The sequence below is a fragment of the Scyliorhinus canicula genome, chromosome 19 (assembly GCF_902713615.1).
Source record: "Scyliorhinus canicula chromosome 19, sScyCan1.1, whole genome shotgun sequence".
Taxonomy (NCBI): Eukaryota; Metazoa; Chordata; class Chondrichthyes; order Carcharhiniformes; family Scyliorhinidae; genus Scyliorhinus; species Scyliorhinus canicula.
The window spans coordinates 1,090,958-1,103,232 of record NC_052164.1 but is presented as its reverse complement, the minus strand read 5'-3'; the positions used below and the strand labels follow the sequence as shown (position 1 = coordinate 1,103,232).

Below are 12,275 nucleotides of genomic sequence, written 5' to 3'. Positions count from 1 at the left end.
TTAAACCACTTTGGACGGGGCACTGCACAAATCTGAGTTTTTTGTTTGATTTTACCAACATGAAACTGGCAGGAAATCTCCTCTTTATAAAGTGGGGTTTGCTCCGTGCCAGCCCCGGCGGATGGAGCGTTTCTGCTCAGACCCAGAGAAACGGAATCATTAACATCACAATTCTCCCAAAACGGAGAAAAAAAACACCCAGGCGCTGGGGTATGGTTGGGGGGGGGGGGGGGGGGGGATGGGGGGGTGCAGGGTTAGGGGAGGGGGTGCAGGGTTCGGGGAGGGGGTGCAGGGTTAGGGGAGGGGCTGCAGTGTTAGGGGAGGGGGTGCAGGGTTAGGGTTAGGGGAGGGGTGCAGGGTTAGGGGTGTAGGGTTAGGGGAGGGGGTGCAGGTTTAGGGGAGGGGGTGCAGGGTTAGGGGAGGGGGTCCAGGGTTAGGGGAGGGTGTGCAGGGTTAGGGGGAGGTGGTGCAGGGTTACGGGAGGGGGTGCAGGGTTAGGGGGAGGGGGTGCGGGGTTGGGGAGGGGGTGCAGTGTTAGGGGGAGGGGCTGTGGGGTTAGGGGGAGGGGGTGCAGGGTTGGGGAGAGGGGGTGCAGGGTTAGGGGGATGGGTGCGGGGTTAGGGGAGGGGGTGCAGGGTTGGGGGGAGGGGGTGCAGGGTTCGGAGGAGGGGGTGCAGGGTTGGGGGAGGGAGTGCAGGATTAGGGGGAGGGTGCAGGTTGAGGGAGGGGTGCAGGGTAAGGGGTGCAGAGTTAGGAGAGGGGCTGCAGTGTTAGGGGAGGGGTGCAGGGTTAGAGAAGGGAGTGCGGGGTTAGGGGAGGAGGTGTAGGGTTAGGGGAGGGGGTGCAGGGTTAGGGTTGGGGTGCAGTGTTAGGGGAGGGGCTGCAGTGTTAGGGGAGGGGTGCAGGGTTAGAGAAGGGGGTGTAGGGTTAGGGGAGGGGGTGCAGTGTTAGGGAAGGGGGTGTAGGGTTAGAGAAGGGGGTGTAGGGTTAGGGGAGGGGCTGCAGGGTTAGGGGAGTGGGTGTAGGGTTAGAGGAGGGGGTGCAGGGTTGGGGGAGGGGTGTAGGGTTAGGGGAGGGGTGTAGGGTTAGGGGAGGGGCTGCAGGGTTAGGGGAGTGGGTGTAGGGTTAGAGGAGGGGGTGCAGGGTTGGGGGAGGGGTGTAGGGTTAGGGGTGTAGGGTTAGAGAAGGGGGTGTAGGGTTAGGGTTAGGGGTGCAGGGTTAGGGGAGGGGCTGCAGGGTTAGGGGAGTGGGTGTAGGGTTAGAGGAGGGGGTGCAGGGTTGGGGGAGGGGTGTAGGGTTAGGGGAGGGGTGTAGGGTTAGGGGAGGGGCTGCAGGGTTAGGGGAGTGGGTGTAGGGTTAGAGGAGGGGGTGCAGGGTTGGGGGAGGGGTGTAGGGTTAGGGGTGTAGGGTTAGGGGAGGGGGTGCAGGGTTAGGGGAGGGGTGTAGGGTTAGGGGAGGGGATGTAGGGTTAGGGTTGGGGGTGTAGGGTTAGGGGAGGGGGTGCAGGGTTAGGGGAGGGGTGCAGGGTTAGGGGAGGGGTGCAGTGTTAGGGGCGGGGTGCAGGGTTAGGGGAGGGGGTGTAGGGTTAGGGGAGGGGTGCAGTGTTAGGGGTGGGGGTGTAGGGTTAGGGGAGGGGTGCAGGGTTAGGGGAGGTGGTGTAGTGTTGGGGTTAAGGGTGCAGGGTTAGGGGAGGGGGTGTAGGGTTAGGGGAGGGGGTGCAGGGTTAGGGGAGGGGGTGTAGGGTTAGGGGAGGGGTGCAGGGTTAGGGTTAGGGGTGCAGGGTTAGGGGAGGGGTGCAGTGTTAGGGGTGGGGATGTAGGGTTAGGGGAGGGGTGCAGGGTTAGGGGAGGTGGTGTAGGGTTAGGGGTTAAGGGTGCAGGGTTAGGGGAGGGGGTGTAGGGTTAGGGGAGGGGGTGCAGGGTTAGGGTTAGGGGTGCAGGGTTAGGGGAGGGGGTGTAGGGTTAGGGGAGGGGTGCAGGGTTAGGGGAGGTGGTGTAGGGTTAGGGGTGGGGTGCAGTGTTAGGGGTGGGGTGCAGTGTTAGGGGAGGGGTGCAGGGTTAGGGGAGGGGTGCAGTGTTAGGGGAAGGGTAAAGGGTTAGGGGAGGTGGTGTAGGGTTAGGGTTAGGGGTGCAGTGTTAGGGGTGGGGTCCAGTGTTAGGGGAGGGGTGCAGGGTTAGGGGAGGGGTGCAGTGTTAGGGGAAGGGTGAAGGGTTAGGGGAGGTGGTTTAGTGTTAGGGTTAGGGGTGCAGTGTTAGGGGAGGGGTGCAGGGTTAGGGGAGGGGGTGCAGTGTTAGGGGAGGGGTGCAGTGTTAGGGGAGGGGTGCAGGGTTAGGGTTAGGGGTGCAGTGTTAGGGGTGGGGTGCAGTGTTAGGGGAGGGGTGCAGGGTTAGGGTTCGGGGTGCAGGGTTAGGGGAGGTGGTGTAGGGTTAGAGTTAGGGGTGCAGTGTTAGGGGAGGGGTGCAGGGTTAGGGTTAGGGGTGCAGGGTTAGGGGAGGGGTGAAGGGTTAGGGTTAGGGGTGCAGGGTTAGGGGAGAGGTGCAGGGTTAGGGGAGGGGGTGCAGTGTGGGCGGCTCTGAGCTGGGAGCTGCTCCGCTGTGTGTGGAGGGAGTTAGGCGGGTGACAGATGGTGAGCCCGGGTCCCGGGGGGACCGGGGATTTGAACGCTCCGCATGTCAATCAGTGCCTCTCATGTGATGCCTGCTGCCAATGACGTGCTACCATATGGCCTGGCACCGGGGCTGGTACCGCAGTTTGGTGGAGGTGCCACTCTCCTCCAGTCGATACATTGGCGATGAGCAGATTTGCAAAACGCCCAGAACCCGAATCCCAGAAGGTGGCCCGTGAACAATGAGATAAACCCGGCTCGGCTCATCCAGCAGGTAAGCTGCCTGGAGGGGGGGGGGGGGGGGGCAGGGGCTGGGGAGGGGGCAGGGGGGAGGGGGGGGGGGGGGGGCTGGGAAGGGGGCAGGGGACTGGGGAGAGGGCAGGGGGGCTGGGAGGGTGCGGGGGGGCTGGGGAGGGGGCAGGGGGACTGGGGAGGGGGCAGGGGGCTGGGGAGGGGGCAGGGGGGCAGGGGGGCTGGGCAGGGGGGCTGGGCAGGGGGCAGGGGGGCTGGGGAGGGGGCTGGGCAGCGGCAGGGGCCCAGACTCAGTGACACTGACTTCAGTGAATAATGTGCAGCATCTGCTGAACCCGTCACTAAACTTGTATCCTTTATGTCTCAATCTCTAAAAATCTGCCGGTGAAGATGGGATTTGGGGAGATTCTCAGCTGCCGGCAGCGGTTGAATTGGGGACATTTGGGGAGACGAACCGACCCATTTCCCCGGACTCCGCAGCTCCCATATTTCACTACTTCGCCGTTAAAAAGGAAATATAGAATTTTTAAAATAAGTTCCTAAGTTTCTCCAGAATGAAGTTGAAGAAATTTGCTGGAATAGAATGTGTGGCCGATTGTCCTTGTGAATGATCAGCAGCAGATTCTCCACCCCCAGCTTCAAATCAGCTCAAATCTTCACAGATAAATAGACACGATTAGATTTCAGGATGGAACAAGAATTGGGGAATGCGTGCAAACTGTATAAACACAGCATCGATTCCGCAAGTATTTCATTTATTTTTTTATTATCAAATTAAAGATTAAAATTGTCCAAAAACGGGTTTTGAGAAAACCTGAAAATAATCGAAACAATAAATTGCAAAATCCTGAAAGGCAAATTGTTCCGATATGTTTGGAATTTAACTGCAGATTCCTCCATCTCGGGAGACTGATTAAAGTTCCGTTTGTTCAGACTGAGCCAACCGCAACCTTCTCGTTTCACAATGTCCCTCTCCCCTTTAACCACAAAAATGAAAAAATGAAATGAAAATCGCTTATTGTCACAAGTAGGCTTCGAATGAAGTTGCTGTGAAAAGCCCCTAGTCGCCACATTCCGGCGCCTGTTCGGGGAGGCAGATAGGGGAATTGAACCCGTGCTGCTGGCCTGCTTAGTCTGCTTTCAAAGCCAGCGATTTAGCCCAGTGACCTTTAAAGAGAGGTCGGGGAGATCCAGCACCCAGATAATCCAGCGCATGTTCTGCAAACATGTCTCAGTGTTTCACTCCCGACGTTTCTCTGCATCAACACTTCCCGGTCACTGGCCACAGCCCAAATCTGCTGGTATGGCTGGAAAAGTCCTGGGAAAGTTTAATGACCCTTAAAATTTAATGAGGGTGGCACAGTGGTTAATGGGCAGCACGGTAGCACAGTGGTTAGCACAGTTGCCTCACAGCTCTAGGGTCCCAGGTTTGATTCCCTGCTGGGTCACTGTCTGTGCGGAGTCTGCACATCCTCCCCGTGTCTGCGTGGGTTTCCTCCGGGTGCTCCGGTTTCCTCCCACAGTCCAAAGGCATGCAGGTTAGGTGGATTGGCCATGATAAGTTGCCATTAGTGTCCAAAAAAGGTACGGTGGGGTTACTGGGTTACGGGGATAGGGTGGAAGCGAGGGGTTAAGTAGGGTGCTCTTTCCAAGGGCTGGTGCAGACTCGATGGGCCGAATGGCCGCCTGCACTGTAAATTCTCTGATTCTATGACCCACTGCTGAAATCAGGAAGATTTGGGATATTGTGGTGTTCTGTTTGGGGTTTAATTTTCTGGGACTAAGTGCTGAGCATGATATTAAAAGTGTGTTTTAATTCCCGATTGAACAGTAAGAATGTTGACAAGACTCTTCAGTGACCCTACCCTCATCCCCGAGGGCCAGAAATACACGGCCTGGGCGGATGACAGCGAGAGCGACGAAGACAAAATGAGGGAAGAGAGAAAGAGTGAGAGCTGTGAGCCGGTGGATAGTCAGGCTGAGGATTCAATGAGTGGAGCCCCGAACAATGAGGAGGTGGAGACAGGGATGGAGGAGGAGGAGGGGGAGGAAGACGAGGTTGATGAGGAAAACGGGGCCAGGCCCAGGAAACGTGGTCCCAAACGGAGGAAAATGACCAAGGCGAGGATGGAGCGGTTCAAACTGAGGAGGCACAAAGCGAATACCCGCGAGAGGAACAGGATGCACGATCTGAACTCGGCTCTGGACAATCTCCGCAAAGTGGTCCCGTGTTACTCAAAGACACAGAAACTTTCTAAAATAGAAACACTCCGACTGGCGAAGAACTACATCTGGGCTTTGTCTGAGATCCTGAGATCGGGCAAGAGGCCGGACCTGGTGTCCTATGTGCAGACTCTGTGTAAGGGTCTGTCCCAACCCACCACCAACCTGGTGGCTGGCTGCTTACAGCTCAACTCCCGCAACTTCCTGACGGAGCAGAGCCAGGACACGGGGCGCCTGCACGCCCCCAACTCCTCCTTCGCCATGCACCCCTACTCTTACCAGTGTGCCAGGCTGCCCAGCCCCCAGTGCCAGCCCGGGCCTGCCAACAGCCACCCTCTCCGCTCGCACCCCTACTGCTCCACCTATGAACATCTGTATGGGAACACGTCCCCAGAATATACCAGCTCAGAACTGGAGGGGCCGCTCAGTCCCTCACTTTGCACCAACGGTACTTACCCCCTGAAGGGGGAGTCCTCCCCAGACCAGGACAAGAATTATCACTACACCATGCACTACTCTGCAGTAGCCGGCTCCCGGGGCCCGAGCCATGGGCTACTCTTCAATAACCCAGCCCTGCGCACCGGCTTCCACCCAGACACCCTGCTTCCTTATGACAGCCAGGGCCACCACGACAGGACTCCTGTTTATGAAGAACTCAACGCTTTTTTTCACAATTAAATAAAGAGACTATGTTGCAGCCGAGGGTGTGATTGAACCGAGTAACCCTCCCTCAGGGGGCCAGTCCCAAACTCTGCCCCAATCTGCAGCCTGTCCTGAGGAAGGGGGGGCTGCAGCTTCCCACAGCTCATACTGACCCAGATCCCACAGCTCCCTGAGGAATGTGTGATTGGGAGAAATGCTCAATGTGCAAGGAATACATTGTGTCCTCACTCTCACTGGCTGCAATTGGATCGGGGATGTCTCCGCTCGGACCTGTGTACATTTGGATATTTCACCCTTTCTGCTCTTTAAGATGATGTGACTGTGACAGTGACGCGGACGATGCCTCTGAAAGCAATAACGGAAATCTATGCAAGTAGAAATTAAAATCCACACCATTGCGTCTGATGGACCCTCACTGGGGACAGACTTGATGGGATGAATGGCCTGCTCCTGTTCCTCTGTAACTTGGACCAATCAGCGTTTTGCACTGGTTCCTGCGCCGTGGACTATTTGATTAGGAATCTGCTGCATTTTCTCTCGGTAACTCGACTTTCAAACTTCATTTCTTCCGATATTTAAAAAAAAACAAATGCTATTTATTTTCCAGACGGCGCTACCACAAGATTTTCTATTTGTGAAAAGACGACGTTTGTTACAAATTCTTTTGTTTTGTAAAATGTTTTAAGAAAAATCTGATTATGCAAAAGGAACATTTAAAACGTGGAAACTTTCCCAATGATCTCTGCGCTAAACCCCGAAAACATTTATTTCAGTTCATTCTGTTTTGTCAACTTAAAACAAAATGAACAGTTTCCCGTCACTGAACTGGATATAACCCCTGGGACTGCCCATCAAATGGTCAACCTTCCCCTTTAGCCAAATCCCAGCAGGAACATCTCAGTGTCAGGGATCCTGGAGAATGTGTGGGGAAAAATTCACATCAAACAAGACGTCAGGAGGCAATTGTCACCTGATCACCCCCCCCCCCACCCCACCACCACACCTACCCCTCACCCCACCCCCCCCCCACTCCCCCACCCACCTACCCCTCACCCCACCCCCCACTCCCCCACCCACCTACCCAACCCCCCCACCCCATCACCACCACACCTACCCCTCACCCCACCCCCCCACCCCCCCACCCACCTACGAAACTCACCCCCCCCCACCACCACCACACCTACCCCTCACCCCACCCCCCCACTCCCCCACCCACCTACCCAACTCACCCCCCCCCCCCCACCACCCCCCCGCACCCCCACCCACCTACCCCACTCACCCCCACCCCCACCACCACCACTCCTACCCCTCACCCCACCCCCCCACTCCCCCACCCACCTACCCAACTCACCCCCCCCACCACACCACCACCCCACCGCACCCCCACCCACCTACCCCATTCACCCCCCCACCCCACCACCCCACCCACACCACTCACACCCCCACCACCACCCCACCTACCCCACTCACCCCCCCACCCCACCACCTACCCCTCACCCCACCCCACCCCCACCCCATCCCCCCACCCCACCTACCCCATTCACCCCCCCACCCCGCCACCACCCCACCTACACCTCACCCCACCCCCACACCCCCCACCCCCACCCACCTACCCCACTCACCCCCCCACCCCACCACCACCCCACCTACTCCTCACCCCACCCCCTCACCCCCCTACCCCCACCCCACCCCCACTCACCCCCCCACACCCCACCCCCCAATCCCACCAACCTACGCCACCCACCCTAATCCCTCACCCCATCTTCCCCCCCACCTCCACCTACCCCACCTGCCCCACCCACATCCATCCACCACCACCTCCCTCACCCCCCACCCCATCTACCCCACTCACCTCCCCACTCACCACTCCCACCACACATACCCCCACCCCCTCACCCCACTCCCCCACCCCCACCCCACCTACCCACACCCCCACCCACACCCCCACACCCTCACCCCCCCCACCACCACCCCCCACACCGCCCCACCCCCCGACCCTCACCTACCCCACTCACCTCCCCAATCACCACCCACCCCCAGCCCATCTTCCCGCCCCCCACCCCCACCTACCCCACTTACCTCTGCTGCTGGGATAGTGTGGGCTGCTGCTGGGGTAGTGTGGGCTGCTGCTGGGGTAGTGTGGGCTGCTGCTGGGGTAGTGTGGGCTGCTGCTGGGGTAGTGTGGGCTGCTGCTGGGGTAGTGTGGGCTGCTGCTGGGGTAGTGTGGGCTGCTGCTGGGGTAGTGTGGGCTGCTGCTGGGATAGTGTGGGCTGCTGCTGGGATAGTGTGGGCTGCTGCTGGGATAGTGTGGGCTGCTGCTGGGATAGTGTGGGCTGCTGCTGGGATAGTGTGAGCTGCTGGGGTAGTGTGGGCTGCTGCTGGGGTAGTGTGGGCTGCTGCTGCTGGGATAGTGTGGGCTGCTGCTGGGATAGTGTGGGCTGCTGCTGGGATAGTGTGGGCTGCTGGTGGGGTAGTGTGGGCTGCTGCTGGGATAGTGTGGGCTGCTGCTGGGATAGTGTGGGCTGCTGCTGGGGTAGTGTGGGCTGCTGCTGGGGTAGTGTGGGCTGCTGCTGGGGTAGTGTGGGCTGCTGCTGGGGTAGTGTGGGCTGCTGCTGGGATAGTGTGGGCTGCTGCTGGGGTAGTGTGGGCTGCTGCTGGGATAGTGTGGGCTGCTGCTGGGGTAGTGTGGGCTGCTGCTGGGGTAGTGTGGGCTGCTGCTGGGATAGTGTGGGCTGCTGCTGGGATAGTGTGGGCTGCTGCTGGGGTAGTGTGGGCTGCTGCTGGGGTAGTGTGGGCTGCTGCTGGGGTAGTGTGGGCTGCTGCTGGGATAGTGTGGGCTGCTGCTGGGGTAGTGTGGGCTGCTGCTGGGGTAGTGTGGGCTGCTGCTGGGGTAGTGTGGACTGCACTGTAGTCCCCAACCTGAGCCTATTAATCTTTCCTGAAATGGGTGAACAAGTTCTCTAATTCATCATTTTAATTATTAAATTGTTCTATAATAATTATTGGAATAATTAGACACAGAATCACAGAAAATACAATGCAGTGAAGGCCCTTCGGCCCATTGAGTCTGCACCGACACATGAAAAACACCTGACCTGCCCACCTAATCCCATTTGCCAGCACTTGGCCCATAGCCTTGAACGTTAAGACGTGCCAATCGCCCATCCAGGTACTTTTTATAGGATGTGAGGCAACCCGCCTCTACCACCCTCCCAGGCAGTACATTCCAGACCCTCTACCCCCCTCCCAGGCAGTGCATTCCAGACCATCACCACCCACTGGGTAAAACAGTTTTCCCTCAAATCCCCCCTAAACCTCCCGCCCCTCACCTTAAACTTGTGTCCCCCTCGTAACTGACCCTTCAACTAAGGGGAACAGCTGCTCCCTATCCACCTTGTCCATGTCCCTCAGGATCTTGTCCACCTCAATCAGATCACCCCTCAGTCTTCTCTGCTCCAGAGAAAACAATCCAAGCTGATCCAACCTCTCTTCATAACTTAAACGCTCCATCCCAGGCAACATCGTGCTGAATCTGCTCTGCACCCCCTCCAGTACAATCACATCCTTCCTATAATGTGGTGACCAGAATTACACCCAGTGCTCCAGCTGTGGCCTCACCAAAGTTCCCCAACTCCAACATGACCTCCCTGCTTTTGTAACCTATACCCCGATTGATAAAGGCAAGTGTCCCAAACGCCGTTTTCATGACGTGGGACTGAAAAGGGCTTTCCTGGAAACCAATTAAATTAGAGTCTGACTTGGCACAATGTGAAATTGGTGCCAGACATTCCACAAAAACCCAGGAACAGCCTGAGGACCAATCGCAGGATGCAGTGAACAGAACCTGGGTTTCAGCATCCACCCGGGACACAAGCCTGATTACAGAGGCTGGGCAAAGGAGAGAGAGAATATCAGGGTGAGTGTGTGTGAGAGAGAGAGATAGGGAGGGTCAGTGAGGGGGGCTCAGTGTAGGGGGCAGTGTGTGTGGGGGGGTCAGTGTGGGGAGGGAGGGAGTGGGGGGGGCAGTGTTTGTGGGGGGTCAGTGTGGGGGTTAGTGAGTGTGGGGGGGCAGTGTGAGGGTGTCAGTGTGGGGAGGGAGGGTGTGGGGGGGTGTCAGTGTGGGGAGGGAGGGTGTGGGGGGGGGTGTCAGTGTGGGGAGGGAGGGTGTGGGGGGTGTCAGTGTGGGGAGGGAGGGTGTGTGGGGGGGGTCAGTGTGAGGGGGTCAGTGTGGGGAGGGAGGGTGTGGGGGGGGTGTCAGTGTGGGGAGGGAGGGTGTGGGGGGGGTGTCAGTGTGGGGAGGGAGGGTGTGTGGGGGGGTCAGTGTGAGGGGGTCAGTGTGGGGAGGGAGGGTGTGGGGGGGTGTCAGTGTGGGGAGGGAGGGTGTGTGGGGGGGGGGTCAGTGTGTGGGGGTCAGTGTGGGGAGGGAGGGTGTGGGGGGTCAGTGTGAGGGTGTCAGTGTGGGGAGGGAGGGTGTTGGGAGGGGGTGTCAGTGTGGGGAGGGAGGGTGTGGGGGGGTGTCAGTGTGGGGAGGGAGGGTGTGGGGGGTGTCAGTGTGGGAGTGTCAGTGTGGGGAGGGAGGGTGTGGGGGGGTGTCAGTGTGGGGAGGGAGGGTGTGTGGGGGGGTCAGTGTGTGGGGGTCAGTGTGGGGAGGGAGGGTGTGGGGGGTCAGTGTGAGGGTGTCAGTGTGGGGAGGGAGGGTGTTGGGAGGGGGTGTCAGTGTGGGGAGGGAGGGTGTGGGGGGGGTCAGTGTGGGGAGGGAGGGTGTGGGGGGTGTCAGTGTGGGGGTGTCAGTGTGGGGAGGGAGGGTGGGTGAAGCAGCTGTTGCTCTGTAGTTTGACAGTGTTGAAAGATCCAAACATGAATCTTACAGATGCATTTTCTTTTTTCATTTCATGGAAATATTTTCTTCGCCGGAAACAATATCTTACAGAGGCAACAGTTTTCAGCACAGAAAGAGGCCATTCGGCCCATCAAGTGCCCGTCATTCAGGCCCCTATTTGTTCTAATCCCCTTTCCAGCCTTGGCTGTGTCCTGTTGATGTTTCATGAGCTCATCTGGAACGTCTTCAATGTAGTGAGGGTTCCCGTCTCTGCCGCTCTCAGGCCCCAAACTGTAGGTTCCCACCAACTCTGGGTGAAGCAAAGCTAAATCTCCTGCCCCTGACCCTAAACCTCCTGCCCCTGACCCTAAACCTCCTGCCCCTGACCCAAACCTATGTCCCTGGTTATTGGCCCCATCGACTAAGGGAAAAAAATCTTCCTATCTAACCTATCAGCGTCCCTCAGAATTGCATCCACCTCAATCAGGTCCCCCCCCCCCCCCCCCCCCAGCTTTCTCCGCTCCAAGGGGAACAATCTCACCCTAACCAGCCTCTCTTCACAGCTAAAACTCTGCAGCCCAGGCAGCATCCTAGTCAATCTCCTCTGCTCCCTCTCCAGTGAAATCACTTCCTTCCTATAGTGAGGCGGAGTGATTGCCCCCCCCTCCCCCAATCCACTTAGTTACTGTCTAATTCTACATTTTAAATTTTAAGAAATGAGATTATTAATTCACAATATACGGTGCAAATATCTTTTCTGTAAATAATCTCTTTGCCAGCCTCTCTCACACCCCGCTGTACCCCACTCTCCGTCTCCCACTTTCCTCATTCCTGATGCTTCCCACTCGCATTCCCTGGGATGATTTTCTGGGATGAGCTGATTATGCCAAATTGGAAAGGCCAATTCAGGATGTGCGTCGAGAGGGAGACAGGCAGCGAGACGGGGATAGAGAGAAGGACGGAGAGAGCGAGAGAGAGAAAGGGGGGCAGCGAAAGACAGAAAGTGGAGAGATTGGAGGAGGAGCGAGACTCTGAAACAATTTCTGATCATTATTCTGAAGTTATGGCCAATAATTACTGAGCTGATGTGAGCAGAATCACTGACACCCTCCACTTGGCGGCTGATTTCAGTCAGTTAATGTATCTGCTTTTATTGCAGTTAATCTGCCCACGGATGTTTCTCCCGAGTCAGCCAGACAGAGAGACCCTGGCGCTGGGGAAAGCACATTGATCCGTGCCGCTGTCCACAACCCAATCCAGGGGTTGTGGCGATGACATTTACTCAAAGTGCTCTTTTATTCAGCGTTATTTGTAATTGAGTTTGGGACGCGTCCCTTCAGCTAAAGTCAGTTAAAGTTAACATTGTGCACAGTGAGCCAGGACAGGATCAGCCGCAATCTCTTCACATTTAACTGGGTTATTCAAACTCAGCCCAACACACCTCCTGGATTCGCTAAACAAGCTGAATTCTTCTTTAACAGTCCCCATATTTCCGGCTTGTTATAAAATGAAATGGAAAGGATTAGTTTGTAATCCTCGATTCAGTGAAATGGTCGGGAAAGATTGTCCAATCTGTCTAAACTCCGGAGAAGGGCTGATTTTTCCAACAAAACAGAGCGTTTGAAATTGCGGAGCTTTTCCTGGGTCAAAGTGAATGAAAATTCAGACAAGGTGATATTAGAAATAATAAAGTCCAAATGATTGTCCAATCTG

At 57.1% G+C, this 12,275-nt stretch overlaps 1 protein-coding gene across 1 annotated transcript; it reads left to right on the top strand.

The window, feature by feature from the left end:
- Positions 1-2,628: 2,628 nt before the first annotated feature.
- On the top strand, positions 2,629-6,747 carry neurod2 (neuronal differentiation 2). Its single transcript, XM_038779326.1, has 2 exons — positions 2,629-2,879; positions 4,689-6,747. Exon 2 carries the CDS (start codon positions 4,694-4,696, stop codon positions 5,756-5,758), a length of 1,065 nt encoding a protein of 354 aa, XP_038635254.1. The 5' UTR covers positions 2,629-2,879; positions 4,689-4,693; the 3' UTR covers positions 5,759-6,747.
- The last annotated feature ends 5,528 nt before the right edge of the window (positions 6,748-12,275 follow it).

Excerpts from the sequence above, each read along its gene's own strand:
- neurod2 (XM_038779326.1), top strand. The coding sequence starts at position 4,694 with ATGTTGACAAGACTCTTCAGTGACCCTACCCTCATCCCCGAGGGCCAG.